General features: G+C 41.5%; 1 protein-coding gene across 2 annotated transcripts in view; it reads right to left on the reverse strand.

The window, feature by feature from the left end:
- Positions 1–24,253, reverse strand: part of PITPNB (phosphatidylinositol transfer protein beta) — a 54,993-nt gene that overhangs the window by 18,431 nt on the left and 12,309 nt on the right. For both annotated transcript variants that reach the window (XM_018557777.1, XM_018557778.1), the window contains exons 2-7: positions 24,132–24,162; positions 19,355–19,500; positions 17,770–17,861; positions 12,489–12,496; positions 7,646–7,720; positions 6,167–6,250 (exon numbers count right to left, since the gene is read on the reverse strand). In XM_018557777.1, the coding sequence (XP_018413279.1) occupies positions 6,167–6,250; positions 7,646–7,720; positions 12,489–12,496; positions 17,770–17,861; positions 19,355–19,500; positions 24,132–24,162 (436 nt within the window). The remainder of the gene's footprint in view (positions 1–6,166; positions 6,251–7,645; positions 7,721–12,488; positions 12,497–17,769; positions 17,862–19,354; positions 19,501–24,131; positions 24,163–24,253) is intronic.

The following is a 24,253-nucleotide window of genomic DNA, read 5'->3' on the forward strand; positions in this document are numbered from 1 at the left end:
TAAGGCCACATTCTGAGATTACTGTAGCAGGAATCCCAGGTGTCCCCGTTCAGATGCAGCCGCTGTACCCATTAAAGATAATGACAGGGCGACAGCAGCTGCATCTGTCAGCACATGGTACGATTACATGCAGTTTGGGATAGATGACTGTTGCTGGACGTAGGGTAGATGCATCCAGGGACAATCATCCATCCCAAAACTATATGTAAACCTATCATGTGTGAACACATGCTGACTGCTGCTGACAGATGTGGCAGCATCTGAACAGGGACACCTGGAATTCCTGCCGCAAATATCCGTAGGTTCTTGCCGCGGAGATGTCAGAACACCCTTTGTGACTACAACCCAACACACCCAAAAGTACCGGATAGCAGTAGCAGCTATAACCCAGGATTTATGCAAATGGACATGCTTCAGCCCAGACAGATAAATAGTAATCATGTTTGTGTACAGGATGCTTCTGGTTAAACTGAACTCCAGGCAAACAGCTGAATACACAGTTGAAATACATATATTGGAGGAGTTTTACCTGCCGAAGGTAATATTGTCCAGCCAGCCCTGCGATTTCAGGATATCAAATCCAGGTACAGTAAACGCCCCAACATTTTCCGGCATTCAAGCAACCAGAACTCTCAAGCAACCAAAAAAAAAGGGAAGACGTATTAGGTCATTTTTTTTTTTGGTTGCTTGAGAGTATTACATCCTCAATTTTCTTTGTAGGTTGCTTGATAGGCATGTGCGCACTAAAAAAAATAGTTGGCAACTAAATTTATTTAATTCTCCATATACATCTTGCTGTAGCTGATGGCTAGATTTCTTAGCTGGCAGGTGAATGTAAACAACGGGCAGTGGCCGTGTGCAATAGGCAGCCTGCTATTGGCTATGGCAATTTGAAATAGCCAATAGCAGAATCTAGCCAGCAGATAAAAGGGGCCTTGCTTGAGAGTTAATAGGAACTCTCAAACAACCAGAAACTAAGGTTATCCAGGATCTACCACTTCCCATGAGTACCAGATAACTGGGAGTTTACTGTATTTTGCATTTCTAAATTCATTTAATGCTTTTTATGAATACAAAAGGACATTAAATGTTTCTTTATAGCTGCCTGGAGTTCAGCTTCAACTCCTTTTACATTATGTCATCTATTCTGGTCAGAGGTCTCTTTAAAAGAAGACAATGGATGGGTCTTCAGCCACTGATAACTGAAGTGTGGACAGTGCCATAAATGTTTATGCCAGAAAAAGCAGACAACAGAAAAATTAGACCTATAAAACTCAGTCTATCATTATTCATGTTATACAAATAGTTACCAAAAAGCAGCATCAACAAGACCATTTGCTTCCCCCTGTAATCATTTACAAAAACACAATACCAGTTTATAAATAAAATGCTTTTAATTTCATCATTATACTTAAATCCCTGCATTTAGATTTTACAAAAATGCACAATACAAGACACAATCCAGTACAGCAATACAATGCCCAGCTCCCAATTACAGCTGCAAATGAGCAATAGTGTGGAAGGAGACAGCCTTCTGGCTTTGTTAGCATGCAATCTCTTTAGGATCCCACAGGGAAAGCAAAGCCACTGTAGGCGAGCCTTTGGCTTGTGGTTTATTTTGTTTGCCACCAGCTGTACACTTCTCATCTCATTAGTTCTGTTAAAATACTCTGGGGGATGACAGCTGGAACCCACTCGAATCTTCAGCTCCGAGGATATCTGGAGGCTAATTCTGCAACCCATGAAAGAAAAAAAAAAAAGAGCGTCCACCACACAGCACTGTGCTGTACAAACAGTTTGAGCTTCTGAAGTAGGTTAAAAATGCAACAGGGCTAATGTGTCACTTCGGATGAAAGTACTACTTGTACGTACAATGCTTGAGCCAAGAAAACTCATTATCAGAGAACAAAAACCACACACACACACACACACACACACACACGCGTCATACTGGTATTTCAGTAGCAGAGGAAGGATAGGAAATTATAGATAGAAAACACATTTTAAGATACAGAGAAATACAATAAACCAAAAGGGCATATAGAATACATATTTGACTTACTTAAAAGGGCCAGTAAATGTAATTGACAAGCTAGTCAATGTAAAGGACATTTAAAGGTTTATAGATAACCTGCCAAAAAAACTTTCAAAAGCCTGAAGTCCAGCTCTAGCCAAATCTTTAATTTTAGATTGGACAGAGTGGGAAATGGCTAGAACTTGCAGTCTTTGTCTACATGGATTCCCTCACAGGGGCCTTTGCTGCTCCATTAGGAATCTTAGCAGCATAGAGGACAAGACATTTTGGATGTTTCTTAATATTTTTAAGATGTTAAATGAACATTTTAAATTTTTTTTATTTTTTTAACTCTAATTACCCCGACACGCTGGTGAATTGTCAAAGAATCCAAAAAACATCTGTACCAGTTCCTCAGGAAGGCAACTTTCTTGCCCACATAGGGGTAGTAAGTCGCACCGAAGACCAAATTAAAGACCAATTCTCAGCAACAAGTGCGTCCAATGAGAAAGGCATTAATGCTAGCCAGCAAAAAGGGCAATGGTGCTAAACTCATAATATCCACTAGCTTTACCTTAAGCCGAGTCCTATTTAATCCACTTCAGCATAATTCAGAATGCACTAAGAGTGTACTTCCTAAAACCTGTGCCTGCAACTTTTCTCTGACGCCTATCGCACTTAAACTCACAAAGTAACTTTAAATCTGACTGGTGGTTGTCAGGACCAGATTTATACTATAACTCCCAATTATGGGAGATGTGACAACACTACTATGCTTGTAACAGACTTCTCCAAAATCACTAACACATCCTAGAAATAAGCTATCTGCATCTCATGAGTGTTGTAATCCTTCTCCAAAATCTACATGTGAAGCATGAAAAAAAAACATGCATTTAAGATATGCGTTGCCATTTACTTTGTCACATGAGCAGTGTACTTTACCCTGAAATGCACAGCTAAGACTCAAACAGCTTGACACTTAGTGTGATGTTTATATGCCAGCTTCACTGCATGAAACATGTTATTTTGACATATTAAAACTACAGGGATACACAAAAGATAGAAACATCTAATATATTAATATCAAGGACCTGAAAAAAAACAAAAAACCTTTGCTTTCAGAGCAGCTTTAATCCTCCTTAGTATGCTGGGACAGTTGAATCCTAAACTACAGTATGTGTTGCGATATGCTGCACCATTCAAGAATCGAAGCCATTAGTTACTTGAGAGATCAATATGGTGGAAATTACTTCTCAAATCGCCTTTCAGAATATTATTGAAAGTTCAACAATGTTTAGATTGGATGAAGGTGATTGTGAGCCCATGAAAGGCAAATTTTAGTTCATCATGGGGCACAAAGCCACCCTTGAATTTTGCAATGTGAATGGGTCATTATGGTCCTGGAATAAAGGAATGGTATTTGTACCATAAGGTGCACCTGGTCCTGGTTAATAGCCTCAACATGCTACGGCCATTGGATGATGATGCAGTGCAATTATTAGATGTAATGACTCCCACATGTTGGCTGTAGAGATAATTACATATTCCCTAGCATGTTTAACAGTTGGCAAAAGACACCAAGGGTTGAAGGCATTCTACAAATGTAATCTAAAACTATGGTAAAAATTATTTACCAGGCCAGAATAATTTGTTGCTCAAGGATCCACATTTTCATACACTGGCCATGGATGTAAGAAATGTATTAATGGCAGCACTAACACAAACTTTGTAAAGCTTATGAAAGCACTTTATGTTCAAACTGACACGCAGAGGTGCTGTGAAAGTGTCGACTTGCAAGTCATTTTCTTCTTGCTCAGTGCAGATTATCACGCATATTATTTGATATATTAAATAATTCTGCTGGGGGTTTTTTTTTTTTACAGATGCCCCTGCAATTTAAACACTGGTTGCTCTTTGTTGACTTAAGTTGCTAAAACCCACATATTGAGGTGCTCCTTAACCAGTTGACATCCGCGGTGTTAAACCCCCTTCCTGGCCAGGCCATTTTTCAGTATTCAGCGCTGCGGTACTTTGACTGACATTTATTCCGTCATGCAGCGCTGCACTGAAATGAATTTTATACCCTTTTTTGGGGGACAGACAGAGCTTTCTTTTGGTGGTATTTATTCACCACTGGGGTTTTTATTTTTTTACTATATTAAAAAGGAAAAATCACCGAAATTTAAAAACAAAAACAAAAAAAACAGTTTCCCCTATATTAAATGATAAAACATTTATTATTACCCAACTTTTTATGCATTGGACGGGCCTTTTCTGCCCATGCGTGCCCGGTAGGGGGCGGGCGCGAGCAGAAAAAAAATGCGGCAACCCGCCAATGCAGCAGTGCCGTCTGTCCGTTTTTCTACTACGGGCGGACGGCAAGAGGTTAACACACTTCTGACATTTACTGCACAATAGCAGTTGACCATATACATCTCACTTTAAGAGTAAGGGTGCCCACACACCTTACGATAATCGTACGATAAAAGCCGGACGGGCCGGTGTGCGCAAGCGCACACTGCCCGTTCGGCATTGCAGTCATCGGAAGCCCGTCCCTCACGGGGCGTGGCTTGCGATCATCACAAGTACGATCTGCCTATGCAAGATAGGCAGATCGTACGTTTTTTTAAGTACCTTCAACCATCGCAAGACAAAAGTCTTGCGATGGTTGTAAGGTGTGTGCCCAGCCTAACAATCTCTATAAAGCTGGCCATGCTCCTTGTGATTATTGTTCAGGAATTTTCGCTGCTGCAAAGAACCCTCTTCGATTCTAGCTCAAGTAGCCCATCAGGCACAGACCAACGTCATTTCAGAAATCGTTCGTTAGCAATACTAACTCACCGAATTTTGACGGACGGAACATATTTTTGTTTGCGCACGTTGCAATTTTTTTTCTAATTAATTCATCGCCACTAATCCATCGATTTTCTTACGATTTGAAAAAGGTTTTACAGCTTGACCGATCGAGAAAATTCGGCCAGGAGTACAGCAATTGTGGTTGTTCACTTTCCAACAACTGGCTGATTATCATACGAAAACCCGATTGCATCTGATTTCCGAACGATAATAGCAAGGTGAGGAACACCTTTAAGCCTTAAAGATTAGGATATCCCAACATGGAAGCCTTCACATCATGAGCTGACTAACATTTGTCACCATCTCTAAAGTCGTTTATACACGTGTCTCTTTCATTCAATCCACAGGCTGAACAGAAAAAAAAGAAAAAAAAAAATGATAACAGATTCCTCCAGCAACACTTAAGGGCGTTGGACAAATCCCCCGCTGTCATAATACCCAAACGGACCTAGCAGCTGATTGGCTGCCAGCTCAGTTTGGCTAAGAATTTTCCAATTTGCTCCTTTGATCAGCTGATCCGGGGCAGAAGGGTGCCGACAGCACCATCTACTGTGCACATTTTGTCCGGTTCATCAGGTACCGGCCGAAATTCGTACCATGTGTAACCTACGTACGTAGATTTCCACTAAAGGGCTTGTGGAGAATACAGCATGTGACAGCACCAATGTCCAATAGACCCGTGTTCGCACATGCTGTCCCTTGCAGAAACTTGCTCAGTAAATCACAGAGAGATAAACAATGATATGCTGACAGCTGTTAGCCTGCCCATGACTGCTGGTAGGATGAGCATGTAAAAAAAAAACACGGACTTAAAAGGGCAACTTTACTTTTAATAATGTCCATTTAATGAAATTGCAGCTACAGAAATCTGCTGGTTTATACACAGGGAGTCTATAAAATACTGGAAACATCACATGAGAGTTCAAAAGACAATTTTGCTTTTAGTAAATGAGCTGTTTTCATGGCGGTCTCCAGCTGTCCAGTGGAGTTTGGGCCGCCCATAGAAATTAATAGGGTCAAGGCTTAGAATGAAGAGCCAACAAGGATTTTTTTCCTGGGTAAGGCTGTGCAGCTCCAGGCAGCACCGTACAGTGAAGATCATGGGGGCAGGTAAGAAGGTACGTATTTTACTAGGCAGGCTGCACTTTGAAAAATGGGGGTTTACTAAAAGTGAAAAACTATATTTTCCATTTTATATGTTGCTTCCACTTCCCTGTATGTAAACAGTACATTTCTGAAGCTACGATTGAGTTATGTAAAATATTGCAAAACCTAAAAGAATAAAGAGCAACTTACGCCAGGTTCTACTTGGTTTCGGTCTGCAATATCAATATGGACCACTTCAACAGTTTTCCACACATTGGGATCTAGACCATGTACCTGGAAGAAGTTCCACATGTTACACATTAAAGATATTGAGATATCTTTAAAAGTAATGAGTTCAGTATTTCATTATTTCACGAACAATAGATTCACAGTATCATACAGGACATTAAGGCAACACACTTTCTGGGAAAAAAGGCTAGTGTATTATTCATTAGGATATACTCTACGTCCGTAATGCATGAAAATCCTCACCTCAAAGAAATGCACTGATTGCACCATAAGCAAAGGAAGTCTAATTTTGTTTAGATTATAGAAAGGGGGAGCATTGTCAAAAAGGAAAACCTCTACCAGCTTCTACTGCTGACAGCAGCAAGATAGGGGAATAGACTTCTGTATCCCCAGTCCCAGAGATTAATCAGCATTTGCCTTCATCTTTTTGATATAACACCCCCCCGATTACCCATCAATCCAACTAAACCAAGTATATAAGCATGTGCCTTTAAGTATTAATTCAGTTCTATTTTAATCCACTTTCATTATCAACATTCTTAGGTCTTAAAGTTGGTTCTGTTACAAGTGAACACAAGGAAATAGAGCAGGCCAGGGGTGGATGGATTTAGGGAGAATGCAAGAGCAAGCAGACACAATGACTGACCTAGAAAACAATGTGTTGGCACAGAAGCAGCATTAAGAATCCTGCAAATATGGGATTATGCCTATTAAAGTGACATTAAACCCTCAGATTTTTTAACATAAAATAATACTGTAATGTGTGCCTTACTGTAATCCATGGTTGTTTCCCTTCTCTTTGCTGCTCTTTGCTGTATCTCTTCTCATGCTGGGCAGAACTTCTGTTTTGCAGCAGACTGCCTTGTCTCTGGAATGGATACATGGTGTCTGTGTGTAGGTTCACAACCTGAGCCAGCACTACAGGAAGAGGCAGTCAGCTGCAAAGGGAAGTTCTCCCCAAGCATGAGAAGAGATACAGATTTAAAAGGAAGAGCAGCAAAGAAGGGAAACTACCATGGATTACAGTAAGGCACACATTACAGTATTGGTTTATGTTAAATAATCTGAGGATTTAATGTCACTTTAATTCTCCCCATCTCCCATCAAGCACTTTTCTGGTGGAACCAGAGAGTACTAAGCTAGCATTTTTGTTTGAAGGTGAAGAGAAAGCACATTCATGATTGGTTTCCAAAGGAGGAAGGAGAGAGCAACAGCTCCTTTCCCAATAAAGGAAATCCAAGTAGAACATGTACTCCAGCGCCACCGCAATAAATGTCAAGTGGCAGAACACAAAGCATACCCTTTTTTGGTAGAAGAGTTAAACAATAAACATTAGAATAATGCAGATTTAATAATGTTTCCTACTCCTTTAGTGGAGTATGAAGCAACTTCAACTTTGCTGACTGACAGGAAACCTAAATAAAAAGTCAACCTACTCACATTGTCTTGCGTCCCCATGTCTGGTTTGTGCCAAGTTTCAATTTTAATGAAAAAGTCTTCTTTCATATACTCATTCTAAGAAAACAAAAATGCAATACAATTAACCTGCAGAACCATTAAAATACATTTCCAACACACAGACTTCACAGGAGATCCAATCTAAGCAAGGAGACAACAGCGGGAGTGTGAAATAAGTCTAAAGATGGCCGTCATAAGGACTGTTGGAGTATTATAAAAGGGGAATTTATCGAAACTGAAGCAGACATAATCTAGAGCAGTTGCCCATGGCAACCAGTCAGCTACTCTCTTCAGTTTGTTCAGTTAAGATTTGAAAATTCAGAGTTAAGCTAAGCTGATTGGTTGCCATGCACAGCTGCTCCAGATTTTGTCTGCTCCAGGTTTGATAAATCCCCCTTCCATGACATTTATTTCCTTCCGAATATAAAACATTCATACAAGTACATGCTGCCTACACAGACTTGCTGTATTCATATTATTATGACTGCTGACATACAGAGGGCTGTCTGCAGCCAGATGGAAGCCACCTTTTCTTTACTTGCATTCACATCCTGAAGATATAGTGTGCTGGCCCCTACCAAGGTTTTTGTTAGCATGCTTTTAATATAAGTTACTATAAAAATGTCATATGTTACAATATAGGTGCTCAAGAAAATCTGTTATTTTAACTATATTCTATTGTTGATATTTTGCACCAGGGGGACAGACAAACCTTTATTCCCAGTATCTCTATTCTGTACACCTTAGCTTCTTTTCAAAACATAATGAATAAACCTATTGCAAATTAAATGATCATCTTAAAAATTATCACCCTATCTGTACACTACGGCCATCAGAAGGAAATATTTACATGGTTTTAACAAGTGGTCACATTTAAAAAAAAAACTTTTTACAGTGCTTATGTTACAACACATAACATGGGGTACACCAAGTGTTATGGAAATTCACTTGGTTCAACGCACAAATCCATGTCGCATTAAGCTGCGCCAAACGCAAAGAATTTCCCCCGTTAGACTGGAAGTATCCCCTTGCACAGAGTCATGTAGAGTCAGGAGACAGATGCTGCTTGCTAGATAATCCCATGCTTAGAGACCTGAGCGCAGGTATGTTTATTGTTTATACCTGCCCAACAGGAAGTGATGTCAGAAAGGAAGGGGTGTCTCAAACAGCGAGACAGGAAGTGATGTCAGACAGAAAGGGGTGTCTCAAAACAGCAAGACAGGAAGTGATGGAAAAACCAACAGATGATTTCAACAACCAGCAAATCAGGAAGTGATGTTAACAAGCACTTCCTCAATACATAGCCAGTATACAAAACACCTTAGTAGAACAATCACATGTAGTAGAATAATCTATCACCACCGGAGTGACTTTATCCAGCTTTGCTCAGTGATCAATGCCACATAACGTTACTATGATTCTCATGCGCGCTCATTCACAGGGATAACGTTATATTATCTCAAGCGTGTTGATCAGGCACACCAGAGAGAACAAACGTACGTTCCTTTCATATACTGCGTTCCAAACAAATGTATCCACGCAAGCCAATAAACCCATGCATTGCACGGGGGGCCCCAGCCGGCGTCCATACATTCGCCAAGAAGACACTGCTCCGCCGCGCATAAGATATCTCCTCCAATGGATTAACCTCCAGCGTCTATTTAAACCGAGACACTGAGAGACTAATGACAAAACATTACAATACACTAAAAAACATATCCTAGTAAAATTTCCACAACACAAGGAAAAGAGAATGAAGCAATTCTGGTACATTGGGTTATGCTGCTGCATTCAGGAGATTGGACACTCGCAAACAAAGCTGTAAGACTCATCCCACCTTTCACCAGTCTCCAGTTTTGTAGCAAAGCAATAGTAGTAGTGGATAATAAGAACAGAGGGGCTGAGCCTGTGTCCTCTAAACTATTCCAAGAAAAAGGATTTCACAGCAAGTCGAAAATCTTATTTTCTTAATCATACATTGAAAAGGGACAGAATAAGGCCTTAAGTCTCATAAAAAATGTTGTTTGTATCAAAAAGACATGGTTCTCTACAAGTTAAGGTAGCCAACTAAAACTCACTTTGCAGAGCTGATAATGAGGAACACCTATCATTCAAGACCTAGGCTTCAACAGGCAGGACATTGAAGCCAACGATAAAGAATAAGGATGGTAAACCGGTCCTTTGTACAGAGGATCTGAATGATCTGGGAGGGTCCACAGAAAGTCTGCCAGAAGTCTGATGAGGACAGAGTACAACATCCTCCTGGGCCAGTTCAGTACAATGAGAATTACTAGAATGCCCTCCAACTTGATCCTATGGGGCAGCCGAGGAAAGGCATAGATCAGGTTGAATCAAGCTAGAGGATCCCTGGATCTGGAGACAAAGTTGCTCAGTTTGTTGTTGGACCTGGAAGCGAGGAGATCCACGTCTGGTGTCATCCACATGCTACAGATGTCTTGAAATACCTTGATGGTTAGGAGACCTTCTCCCAAGTTCAGACCGTGATGACTGAGGAAGTTCACTGGTCATTTTTCTATGAATGAGATGTGCATAGCAGACTGGGTTGGGACATGAAGTTCTGCACAAGCCAGAATCTGATCGGCTTCTTTTTAAACTGCGAGACTTCTAGTTGTTATCTAATGGTTGACATAAGCCATTGCCATCATGGGGAAGTTAGCATGTTTGACAAAATGAAGGAGGTTGGAAATTAAAACTCTAGCCTGTAGCCCATAAAAACCATGTTTTGGGTCAAGTATCTGAAATGTCCTGGGACCAGGTGGCTGCAAATGGCAACAGACGTCCCCCCCACTCTGACAAGCGGGGGCATCCTCCTAATTGCGAGGACAACTTGCTCAAAGATTCGGAAGTTCGCAGATGTACCGAAAGGAGACCTATGCTGGATATTGAGAGTAGACTATTCGCTAGCCCATCATCACAATAGAGTACCCCCTCCATTGAATTGAACTCCAATTGTTGTAGGACAGAAGGATCAGTTAGGATAGATCCAGTAACCCAAGCCTCGGACTAGATGGCCAAGGTCTGGCGAAGGGACATGGTCACGATTGCAAGTGAAATTTCTTGACTGTCCCTGTAGGGGCTATCCCAGTGTTTACAGTCTTGTTAAGACAAAGGCAAAGGCAAATGGCCTTATCCACTAGAGGGACAACCCACTTTTTAAGGAATCTCTCCTTAACAGGATATTGCTGTGCAAAGCACTTTGGAGGCGTAAACACCTCATCTGGATTAGGCTAATCACCATAAAAAAAAAACAGGCTGCACTAGAGTGCATGGGAAAGGCTTTAAACAGGGCTGGGGACTTTTAAGAGAACCCAAGCTGGTAACTTTAGGCATAGCCGACATAGGTTGTTCTAAATCTAAACACTTGCGTACTGCATCAGTAAAGACCGCAATTATATCCTTATGTTTAGCAGTTATGTCAGCGGACAGAAGCCTCGTGTACCAATGCCTCAAACAAGGTCAGGCCATTTTCCTCTTCATCCTTAGATTACTATGTAGAAGCAGTTGCAGCCATAAGAGACTCAGAGAGACTCTGGAGGATAGGGCATGAGTCTGCCAAGATAGCTGAGGTTTTCACCTTAGACCAGTGGCGTAACAATCACCATAGCGACCCAATGAGAGCCAGCAGCAGCGGGGGAGCAGGCTGGACCCGGTGTTCTATCAACGTCGCGAGCCTCCGACGTCACCGGTAGTGGAGGAGGCGGGCCCGGCCAACGGAGGAGGTAAGGAGTGCGACCAACCCACCTGAAGGTGACCCTGCAGAGCCCACCATAAAGATTCTATGGTGGGCTCTGCAGGGTCACCCTCAGGTGGGATCTCGAGTGGGCTCTGCAAGGGGTATAACTAGAAATCACGGGGCCCCATACAAAATGTTGCTATGTGGCCCTGTGATTTCTGGTTACGCCCCTGCCTTAGACGCAGATATAATAGCACAGAATTCCTCCCTGTACAAAACAGAGGCGGGAGCCAAGTTTAAAGAAGCTAAAAGGAGGATTCTGAGGAGGACTGCGACTCAAACAGTGGGACAGTGATCTGGGCTACCAGTGTAAGATCACTTAGGGGGTACACTGCAAGCCACCCACAGGACTGGTATTGGTTAATAAGCTGGTAAAGCCTCCAGAATCTCTGCCATACCAAATATTCAAGTGAGTGATTTCCCATAAGGGGTTCTCCTAAAAACATTACTGGAGCAAGAAGGTTTAATGCTGTCCGTGCCCAAGTCATTGTAAGGCAGCAGGGAGTCAAAGGTAAATGTCAGACGATGGTAGGAAAACAAAGAGGTCCACATGCACCTGAAAATGGCTCAAACATGCAGAGACAACCAGGAAACAGCCAGCACAGATATGGCAGTGCCCAAGGGCTTGCACAGAATCCGTAAGATCCATTATCCGTTCTCCTAGAACACTAGCTAACTGGAGCATGATGGAAGAGGGATGGGTTATACTAGACCAGGGGTAGCCAAACTCTGGCTCTCCAGCTGTGGTGGAACTACAAATCCCATGAGACATTGCAAGATTCTCACAGCCACAAACATGACTCCCGGAGAGAGCTGCATCATGGGATTTGTAGTTTCACCACAGCTGGAGGGCCGGAGTTTGGCTACCCCTATATAGACTGTCTCAAAGCTTTGTTTGCGACTGTCCAATCTCCTGAAGGTAGCAACATTACCAAAATTATCTCATCCTGTGCCCTTCAATGTATGATTCAGAAATTGAATTTTAGTTTTAAAAATGCTCACACAGTTCACATAATGTACACACACCATTTTAATTTTTGTTTAGAAGGAAATAAACTGGTAGGTACTCACCGTTACAACTGGAAAATAATCAGTTGGAATATACACAGTGGGGAGGGGGAAAAAAAAAAAAAGAACATATGTCATTATTTCATACCATACTGGTTACAGTTTAAGCCTAAAGAAAAAAAAAAAGTGATATTTCATAATCAGTAGCTTTTGGCACAGAGCTTTCAGAGCAGTGCTGCCTTTCAGCGCCAACAGTTAGGGTACCAAATTAGGTAAGCAAGGTAATTTAGGATTAATTTATTGTTAGAGATTAAGTTAAGGGTTATTTGCTAGTAAATCATTTCTAAAGCAATATAAGGGGCTGCTATTGCTCATCTCCTCCTGAAAATGCTAATCGCCTGGGCATTGAGCAGGCCGCCTGGCTTCAGTTCTTTTCTGAGTCACCAATCCAGAGAGTATGGAAATCAGTGATGTCATACTACAGCTAGAAGACTTCATCAGCCCTTTTATTCTAGGTTAGTGATAAAGTCTTGTACAGATGAGATCTACATCTAAGAAATAGTAAGCTGAAATACAACAGTAAGGTAGGAACATACATATAGATATCTCTATCTCTCTAGATATATCTATCTCTCTAGATATATCTATCTCTCTAGATATATCTATCTCTCTAGATATATCTATCTCTGGAGAGATAGAGAGAGAGAGATAGAGATAGAGAGAGAGATAGATAGAGAGAGAGATAGAGAGAGAGATAGAGAGAGAGAGAGATAGAGAGAGAGAGAGATAGATAGAGAGAGAGATAGAGAGAGAGATAGAGAGAGAGAGAGATAGAGAGAGAGATAGAGAGAGAGATAGAGAGAGAGATAGAGAGAGAGAGAGATAGATACTGAAATATAATTTTCAGACCGAAACCAAAGATAATTTTCTCAGGCCGAAACAGAAAATTACTTTTTTCCAATCTTTTTAAAAATTTTAAATTATTTAAATTTTTCTTTTTTTAACTTTACTTTTAGGGTCTCTAGGGAAATATTAGGGGTCTAAACAGACCCTTTGAAATTTGCCTTTTAAAATAGAAAGAAATTGAGAATCTTTTTTTTGGGCAGCTCCTGTTATGAATGAACAGTAAGCCTCTATACCGAGTGCTCCTGCCCATTCATAAGCAGTGGAGATAGTATCAGTTACCATATCCACAATCATGAATGAACAGGAAGTAATGTAGAGCACTTCTTATTCATTCATAACTGGGGACACAGTAAGCACACTAAAGTCATTTAAACAGATTGAGCAATGAAGATCACCAGTACACAAGGAGTGGAATAAATCCAGGTGTTCTTTTATTCAAAAAAAAGCATGCCACAAGTGTTTAAGGAGCCAACATTTCAGAACCACACAGGGTTCCTTCATTAGGGCAAACAGTGCTGTTTCACCCTTTCCACTCTACTCCTGGGTTGAGGCAATCCCACCAGTGGCATTGCTAATGATGGTATCAAGAGCAGGTCCGAGGAGGCGGGTTCCTTCAAAAGACAAACAGGTAAAATGCTCTTTGGTGTCCCAAGCATGTAGCCAAAGTGCCCTATACATGTGAACGGACATCAGTAATCTGTGAGAAACAAGCTTATATGCTTGCAACAGACTGTCACAGCAAAAACATCAAGCTCCAGAAATTTGTTCCAAACGGTCAATAAAACATTTGATTACCCTTGGCAAATGGAAAGGTCCTCTTCAAAAGATGTAACCCCTAGTGACAGTTTCACTAATCAAAGTAAATCACCAATACAAGGAAAAAGAGTCACAGCATCTATGCTGGGGAGACTAAGCAATGAATCCCCTATGAAAGGAGAAAAGCTCTTGCACATTGTCTGGAGGGGCCTCCAGGGAGTTTCCACTCATCAGAGGAATAGCTTAAACAGAGGGTGTAACAGAAGGTTATTTTCAGCTATGAGAGCTCTAAAAGACCCTAGGTGTAAAGGAGCAGGCTGATCCTCTAAATGCAGGGTAGTCCTTACTTCATCCACCAGGTTAGCAACCACCCTTTGAAAATATGAGTCGTTCAAAAATGTAGACTGTTGGGATTCTGAATCTGAAATTATAAACAGGGGTCCTGGGCATCTTTTGAGTTGAAAAACCAGAAGGGTCAGAGGCTCTACGCATAAACTGCTCTAATATTTTGGCACAAATAGACAAACAGTCCACAGTGCACACGAAGGCCTTGAGGAAAGCTTTGGTTTCACCCAACAGAGCTAAACAAGCCTCCAATGTGAATGGAATAGGAATAATAATAATAATAATAATAGTGGATGTAGATTGCAGGCATTGGTTCTTTTTGAGGAAACCAGGTAAACGCCCCCAAAACCAGTAGGAGAGTATTTGATGAGGACACTTGTAGCAGCAGGATTGTCCGAGGTGACCAAATCACTGTATGCAGGAAGTGGAATGAGACCGATGATCCACATGTTGCTTCAAGAGCAGGAGAAGAATGATGCTTGTTCTAGACAAAATGACAAGTAAAAGAGCATGGGGCACACATACAACACTTCATCTAGCAGAAGATGTCCTCTCAGCTTTCTCTCTCTTATGACCTCTTTAAAGAGGGATATTTGAAAAGTGTGCAAATTGTGACATAGCTCCTGATGTTTCAACTGGAACAGCCTAATTCACTAAGTGAGACCCAAGAGGCTGGGGCACAGAGGCTATGCCAAGGATCTGGACCCAGAAAGTGCTTTGTGGCTATCGAACAGTACACAAAAGTCCAGAAAGCTCCACAATGCAAAGCCAAGCACTCGAAGGGCAAATACCAGCCTAGCTACACAATCTTCTAGCCCAGCAGGGGCAGAATATAGCTTTCAAAGTTGATAGCTGCAAAGAAAAGACTAGTTCAAGTAGCAAAGTGCAAATTAGTGGAAGGGAAAAAAAATATTAACCACTTCAAGGTGTTTAGACCCCCTTCCTGGCCAGGCCATTTTTCAGTATTCAGCGCTGAGGTACTTTGATTGACGTATATTAATGGGGCATCGCTGCCTGTTTTCAAATATCGGGCATTTCCCGTGCGCGCCATGAGGGGACGTGGCTGAGCGGACGTCTAAAGACGCCGGCTCAGATCTAGAGAGCTCCTGGCCGGTCGTTTTTTTACAACGGCCGGCAAGTGGTTAAAAAAGGTGCATCAAGAATCTGGTCTGATGTCAATAAAGAAGAAATTATAACAAATAAAAAATAAAGTCAACAAAAATAGAATTAAACTTTTTTTCAACACATTTGAGGAAAAGGCGTCCAACCTCCTCAGACACTAGGAAAAAAAACAGACCAGAGGCAGGGCTGCCTTAACTTTTTTTGTTTTCCAGTGTCCCAAACTCCAGTAGGAAGCCGCATAACCTGACTTTCAGTATTCCTGTGACCCTCAAAAAGAAAAAAAAAGACAATTTTTTAGGTGGAAATCAGTCAGAGTGATTGTTGAGTTAACCAACACATGCTGATAAAGTTGACCTCTAGACATCAATGACTCCTGGGCACAAAAGGGTTACTCATTTGCATATAAGGCCATATCAAATGAATTTAACATGGCTTTGTGTAGCCGGCTCTATCAAGCCGCATGTCCTACTATTTGTACCGAACTACATGTCCTGCAGCCAAATGTCTGCAAGAGAGGACCAAGCAACCAAAAGCATAAGAGGGTTGTGCACCTCAGCTCAATAGCTATACATTAAATGACTTGCAACTTCATCTGAATAATAGCTTTGCTTTAGCTTTTCTCCTATATTAGAAATAATCTGCTTATAACACCAGATGCATTAAACCTAAAAAAAAAACATTATACAAATAATCTTCGCTTTTTACATCCCCTAGATTAGGACCCCCATACATATAATATGAATAGGTTCTAAAGATAATGAAAGCCGAATTCTGCCAAGCAGTATCTGTTAAACGGACACAAGGTTCAGTTAATATATTAGATATGAAACAAGCCTTCCTGTGAGAGCAAAGTATGCTTTATGGCATAACAGTGCTTTGGTCAGAAAACATGCAGAAGACCAAACGTTTCATCCTGCTAAGAGCTGAACCAGGAAAAAAAGAAAGCCAAGTTCTCATGCAAGCCTTTATGAACGGGTTGTTCTGTTTAAGCTGCACTGGAAGTTAACATGCTGCTGTGCAGGGAGTGGGCACAGGCACAGCTTTCTCTGGTACTTGTTACCAAACAGTAAATCAGCAGCTCGAACATGACTAGGGAACAAAGTATAAAGGGCTAAAGAACAACTGCAGTCTAAGGCCCCATTCACACTGAGCGACATACCTTTTGGAGCGGATCCGCACGGCCGGGATAGCACGACTTTGGTGGCGACGTTCCAGCGACGATAGCGCGACCTTCACCGTTGGGCAGCATTGAAAAATTACGCGACATCCGCTGAAAAAAGGGTCCTGCAGGCGCGACTTGCGACCGCGACATGGAGCTGTACATTAAAACAGCTCCATTGAAAATCATTGGCCGGCGACTTCATGCGATATCGCGCGGCAATCCGCTTAGTGTGAATGGGGCCTTAATGAAACATGTTTGCAGAATTCTGAATTGTAGCACTTTCTGGATCAATAATAGAATAATAATTCTCACAACGCTTTTAAGGCTGCAAGTATGAATAAATACTTCATCCTGGTAATATGTAAACCAGACCAGCAGCATTTTTTTCCTGCGCCTAACCCAATCACTAACAGCTATGACAGGCTGGGTCTAGGTGTGGCCATGTTTTGTTTGGTTTTTCCTTTAACTTTTAGAGGTATGGGGAAACCACATACAGAGATATGGTTGTTTTTTTCTGAAATTCAGCCAAAGTTATGCTATGTGGCCAGTTTAGACTGAAGTAGTGCTTGGTAGAGTTTTTCAGAATATTAACAAGACCTTATCTTAAACACAGTATCTTCTTTAAAAGAACTCCAGTAGCCATATGGGATCTGCCCTTTCCGACTAATTGAAGGTGTCATCTCAAATGTTGTGATCCTTAAGGCCTATGTTGGCGGCATCAGTTTGAGATGCTCCTGAGACCATTCAGAATTGACAGGCACATAAGACCTTTATCTGACTTCTTTCTGATCTGGATTTCACCTGCTTCAAATGGGTTTTACCCTCCTATAGGAATGCAAAACCTGCTCGAAGGGAGCGACAGCTGTTCACACGGACCCTTATTCAGATCGAGAAGGAGGACAGAAAATGTTCATCAGTTACTAAAATTCATCCAAGAGTGTTTGTGATAAAATGGCTGCACCTTCAGTGACATGCTTTCTTTGCCAAGCTTGCAAAAAAGTCTTACACAATTTCCTATGATGTAAAAAATTGAAATCATCATAAGCTGCTTACTTGTTCTACAGTAAGGATAAGCATTCCATGCTTTTTCATGAAACACCAGGGATCCCTCCGGAGCAAACAACTTTACAAAACCAGGGACTTTACTGAAAAAGAAAAACCAGATATTAACATACAACAAGAAAACTCTTTGATCAAGGGATGTTCAGATACCAGTGCCGATACTTGGCATTTTCATGAGAACTACAAGGGTTGCAGCTGGGACCTGACTGACGCTCCACCACTGTCCTGAAATCATTAGTCTGTATTGGTTTAGAAAAACTGTCACATGTCAATAAACAAAAATGTATCAGTACTTGTACCTGTGAGTACTTGGACAAGTATCAGTACTTAGAAAAATGGTGTCGGTACATCCCTAAAATATAGTTATGAAAAAAAAGAAGCATACAATAAAACAGAGATGTAAAAGTCCCAGGAGCTCCGTGTGCTCCTTAAAAATGACAGCTGCCTCCCAATTTTTTAGTTTTTCTCTGATCTAGTCTTGGAGCTGGAAAAGTATCTCTAAAAGTACCAAGTGCAGGACTTGGTATCTGAACATCCCTACTTTGATTATATTTGAAAACACCAATGCTTACTTTGAGAATAGGACATCCAAAAAAAATACAGCAAGTCCAGTTGCCTTTTTTTTTAACAGAAGACATTTCACTGGTCATCCAACCAGCTTTCTTGATTCAGAATGACTTGCACAAAAATTCTCTGGGAATAAATATGGTGAATATTGCTCCAATCCACATAATCTGTTAGTCGCAACCAGGTGTTGATTGCATTTGCATAATTGGAGTCTAGGATGTGTTATTAACGTGCCCAGAGAGGTGTTAAAACAGCATTGTATGTGGCAGACAATAGATGTCTCCCCCACACCTCTATTCAAGCTTGGCTTCTCCATTGTTACATAAATGGCCTCTTTCACATCTCTTTTAAACCAGTCTTCAAAGGAGTGACCTTTTTCCTTTACATGTAGGTACACTGCCGAATCCTGACCAGAGGGTTTTGCTCTTCCATGCTGTGCCATACGCTGGTGTAGCTGCTGTTTTGTTTCACCGACACACCTCTCTCTGGGCAGAGTAATAACACCTCCTAGCTCCAATTATGCAAATGCAATCAACACCTGGTTGCGACTAACAGATTATGTGGATTGGAGAGACATTCACCATATTTATTCCCTGAGAATTTTTTGTACAAGTCATTCTGAATTGAAAAAGCTGGTTAGATGACCAGGGAAACATCTTCAAGAAAAATACAGCAAGTCCAGTTGCCTCTGCATTTTTTTTTTACAGATATACCATGACCTGGATGAATGAGAACCTTCACAGACATATTGAGAATAGGAGCAAATAAAGCTTCCCACAAAATACCAAACATCCCGCAGATCAGATACCAGACAATACAAGAGAATTGGTCACTATGTGCAAATTCTCCAATACTGAAAACTTTTTTTCTTTTAGCTTTAAAACATATTCCTGAAATCTGTCAGTTAAGTACAATTTCTTTTTTTACAGAGGTTCACTAGTCTTACGTTATCAGAAAGTCCATTCCATCCCCATAAACCCTTCGTGAACTTCATGATCGAAAATCTCACCTCTTCAAGTGGTAGATTTTGTGTGTGTATTGACCTTTTTCCCCATCTTTTTCATACGGCTCATTTTTCAAGACCTCAATACCTTCACCACCACCAGTTTCATTTTTGCTTGCTTCAGCCACAGAATAAAGCTGGCCAACCTGATACTAATGAAACAAACATTGAAACATGTTAACGTCAAGAACATAGTAAACTAATAGCATTGAGTGACAAGAGAAAGACAGATTACTGTGATTAAAAATAAACAATAAAAGGTGATCAGCGCCAGTAAGTTGAATGTGGAAAGAAGAGCTACCAAGCACTAAGGATATATCTAAATATCTGAAAAATGTGAAAAACAATATTGTGCCAAGCTAATAATCATACATATCTAATAAATTGAAACATATATAAGTGAGTCACATATATGAGCCTTCAAACAAATGAGGCATAGAAAATATCTACACACAGACAAAAAAGCAATATAGACAAAAAGTCTCAAGGAAAAAACAAAAGCAAAAACAGTGGTGATTGTGCAAAAAAAAATCCTCAGATGATTCTCAGCCAATCTGCATATAACTCTCAGGTAAGGATAATCACACAATGCAGGCAGACCTTCACCTCCACCCAGTGAGTGATGACAACAAGTGAGTGCTCACCTGGGGAGGTAGACCTACAGAGCTAGGTCAAATGCGCTTTTTCCCTTCTTAATGGGGGAGGGAAGCCCATGCACAGAAAAGGCGATAAGGTCTCTTCAGATCACAGGTACCAGTATAAATCCAGGTGGAAAGAGAAAAAGGACAAGGACATAGTGCGTAACATCCAATAAAATGCAATTTATTAAATAAAAAATGCGTACTCACAATGGTGTAAACAGTACAGGCATTGGGTATTGCTGGATCAGACCAGCAGGGCAAATGGCAGCAAAGCGATAAAAAAACCTGATCGTCCAGCTCAGCTCAGTGCAATGACATCAGAAGCTCTGCCCTACGTACGTTACGTCAAAACACGTGACTTCATCAGGACCCCTGATGATTATTAGCTCGGCACGATATTGTTTTTCAGATTACTGCAATTATATTTTTTAGATATTAAAATGGACTTCCATCTCAAAATTCAGGTCTTATTTTAAAAGGAGGACTATGGGGGTAAGTGTTTTTCCCCATAGTTCTAACGGTCACGGGAGGACATAAACTAGCATCCTCCTGTGACCCGAAGCTCAGTATATCGCGAGCTACAGCTCGCGGTATACTGAGACAGCCGCAGCCGGGACGGATCCCGACATTACTGTCGAGATCCACCCAGCTGCGTGAGTGACAGCAGGCTCTGCCTATCTAGAGGAAGAGCCAGCTGTACCCGCCCCCTCCACCGCTCGTTCTGCCAGTCAGCGCTGGAAGATCGGAGAGGGGGGCAATCCCGGCAGGGAGCGGTGGCTGACTTTTCACAGCTCTCTACAGGGACAGGATCAAAAAGTGAGCAAGCGACGCTCACTTCCCGATCTATTGAGCCGATGTGCGACAGTTTCATTGTCACACGTCAACTCGAATTATAAGGTTGAGTGATTTTCACTCACCTCATAGTTCTTCTTTAAGCAATCTTGGAGGGTAAGGCTAGGGAATTAGAAGTAGTATACAATAAAAATCCCCTGTTCACCATTAAAGTGTATGCAAGGGCAAAAAAAAACTAATTTCAATACATCCCTGAAGTACATGCACAGATCTCATGTTTTATGTCTTTAAAAAAGGGCCATTCCACTTTCCCAGGTGAATTTGGGAAAATGGAATTATCCCACCCCCACTATACTTACCTTTCGGTGAATGCTCCTTCCCCTCCGCCGGTGCATTATCCATACCTAGTACTGCCATCTAGCCCTGCACTGTGGATTTTGAAATTTGCTCGCAAATGGCTAGCACTCATTGGTCAGCACAGTCACCTGACAGCGCTGACCAATGAGAAGCTCTCCTTAACAAGAAGCAGTCCTAGAGAGGAACTGAGAGGGCTGATTAGACCTACTTAAAAGAGAACTATGGGGTAAGTGTTTCCCCACAGTTCTCTTTAGGGTCACGAGAGGACATATACTAACCTCCTCCCGTGACCCAAAGCTCAGTATACAGCGGGCTATTGCCTGCTATATACTGAGAGCGCCGCAGCCAGAACGGATTCCGACAATACTGTCTGGGTCCACCCAGTTGTGTCAGTGACAGCAGGCTCTGCCTATCTAGAGGCAGAGCCAGCTGTGCCCGCCCCCTCCACAGTCACCGCTCACTGCAGGGAGACGATTGGAAAGTGAACAGATTGGAAAGTGAGCAGAAACATGCAGCCAATCAATAGAGCCGACCTGTGACAACGTCCTTTAAGTGTGGTATTTACTTAATTTTTATTTATCTGATTAATCCAAAGAAAAAAATTTCGGCCAACTAATCGATTATGAAAATAATCATTAGTTGCAGCCCTAATTGGGTCTACAGGAAAGTTGGAGATTTCAAAAAGTCAATACTTTGATGAAACGAGTATAAGGAATAAAGAGTGCATCCTATGTAGAGCCAGTCTGATCAATCTTTTGACAGAATTTGACTCCAGTTCACTCCGACCTCCTATGATTTAGAGGCCATACTATCTGGGAAGTTGCTCAGTTCAATACTTGGTGGTGGTGCTGATCACAATATGGGGAAATGTGAATGACTCACTGAAGACTGAAGATTTAGTCAACTTTGAATCCCGCTCTGGTGTTTATAAATGTATTTAGACGGTTTATAGTACCTCATGCATTTTATATTACATGTTTAATGTGGTTGTGTATGGCATTTTAAGTGTGCTGCATTACATGGTATTGAGGAAAAGCGCAGGTTTAGCTACTTTGTGCATCATAGAATAGTAACATTTTTATTTTAGCAAATTACTGGCTTCAACTTTTCACAGTCTTTGTTGCATCTCATCACTGCTCATCTCCTGGGGCTTTTTTTTGCAGCCGCTTTCTATCTACATTTTTTCCCTCCAGTTATAGCTCCATCGTATTTCCCATTGGAAACCCGAGTGACAGATCGACAACATTGGAGTGCAACTGGGAGAAAGGGAGAGAGTGTTGTCACCTTAGCATAGGAAGTGTCTACATAAGAACCTTTAAGGCAGGTTCACCATGTTATTACAAATGTAAAAATATTTGAAAATGATTTTGAAATGAGACTAACGTTTATACGAGATAAAAGGACTGGGTTTACATAAACTTTAATTAACCACTCCCCGGCCGGCGAAAAAAAACGGCCGGCCAGGAGCTATCTAGATCTGAGCGGGCGTCTTTAGACGTCCGCTCAGCCTTGCCCCCTCGCCCGCACCGCTGGGCGGCACGTGGAGGTAGGGGTAGAGCTGCAGAGACAGAGCCGATGTGCATGAGCATATAATCATGAGCGTGCAGTGGCTGAAAAGAGCTGTTGATCACAGGGAGGAGAGACCAGTGAGGTAATTCTCCTTTAAGCACTCCAAATAATGATATAAAACTACTAGTACTGTATAAATGCAAAACAAAAAACAGATTTAACAGCTGCCTCATCCGGAGTTTCCTGTGCCCTAAATAGCGAAGACCAGCTGCAGACATGGGACAGGCAGCCGTTACGATAGAAAGTATAATGCAGAGAAATCCACAAATGATTGCCTAATGGTTGCCTGAAATTTTGAATACTAGTGCATCCGTGACAATTAGCTTAAGCGCAAAATCTCAGATACACTCCAAAATTGGATCCTAAAGTGACACTAAACTCAGGCGTTAAATCTTAAAAATACATTCAATTATCTTAACTGTTAACACAAATGTATCTTATTTGTGTATCACTCAGCACCAATTCAGAGATGATTTGAGGATCTACAGCCGACACTGTCCTTCCTTCTGGAGGGTGGCTACTTTTGTTCCCCATGGTCCCCGTGTGTGTGTTGTAAAAGTAGCCACTGCTCCAAACTCGCTCCCGTGATGGACTGCAATCTCAATACAAATTAGTAAACTAAATGTGAGACTGTAGTCCATCACAGGAGCGAGTTTGGGGCAGTAGCTACTTTTACAACACACATACAGGGACCATGGGGAACAAAAGTAGGCACCCTCCAGAAGGAAGGACAGTGTCAGCACCAATTCAGAGATGATTTGAGGATCTACAACAGTGTCATGTACAAATTAGCCACATTTTTGTTAATAGGGTACTGGAATGCATTGTTAAGATTTAAATCCTGAGTTCAGGGTAACTTTAAGGGCATATATGAATGCTTATGAACCATATGCCTGAACAATAGTATTCTGATGAATCTGCTATAGATAGTAAACTTTGTACAGTATATAGAGGAATAGTTAATTGCTCATTCATAACACAGAGTTAAGCCCAGGGGGACATAAAATACAGCATACTGCAGTTTAAGTGCAGTCACAGTAGTTAGAAGACTAAAGCTGGCCAGACACAGCACAATGTCTCATGTTCAGTCCTGGAGCTGAACGAGAGAAAGTCAATCACACCACTTATAGAATGTAGTCCCGTTCGCCAATAATTTCCCTATCAGCTACGGGTGGTGCTTACAGGGCCACCCACAGCTAAAATGTTGTCCGATTCAGAAGCAACTCCAAACTGTGTATGGGAGGAGAGCTTTACCAACTCAGAATAATTAATCTGCGTAGCTCCCTCTAAGTGTGAAAACTGCAGTTCTATGGGAGTTTTCATAGCTGAAATCAGAACAGTCAAAGTCTGAAAAACAAAAAACACAATACACGAAACGTACCCACAATAAAAATGAAAGGTGGAGAGGTGGAAGAATAACTTACCTCTTCTACGGAGCATGGCAAAACTACTCGACTGAAAAAGAGAAAGAAAATGATATCAGACATCAGAACTTCTATATGTGTGCTAACAAAGGAACAATTCTGACAGTGAACAGCTCGTCGGG

Source organism: Nanorana parkeri, unplaced genomic scaffold, assembly GCF_000935625.1.
Source record: "Nanorana parkeri isolate BGI_ZX_2015 unplaced genomic scaffold, ASM93562v1 scaffold302, whole genome shotgun sequence".
Taxonomy (NCBI): domain Eukaryota; kingdom Metazoa; phylum Chordata; class Amphibia; order Anura; family Dicroglossidae; genus Nanorana; species Nanorana parkeri.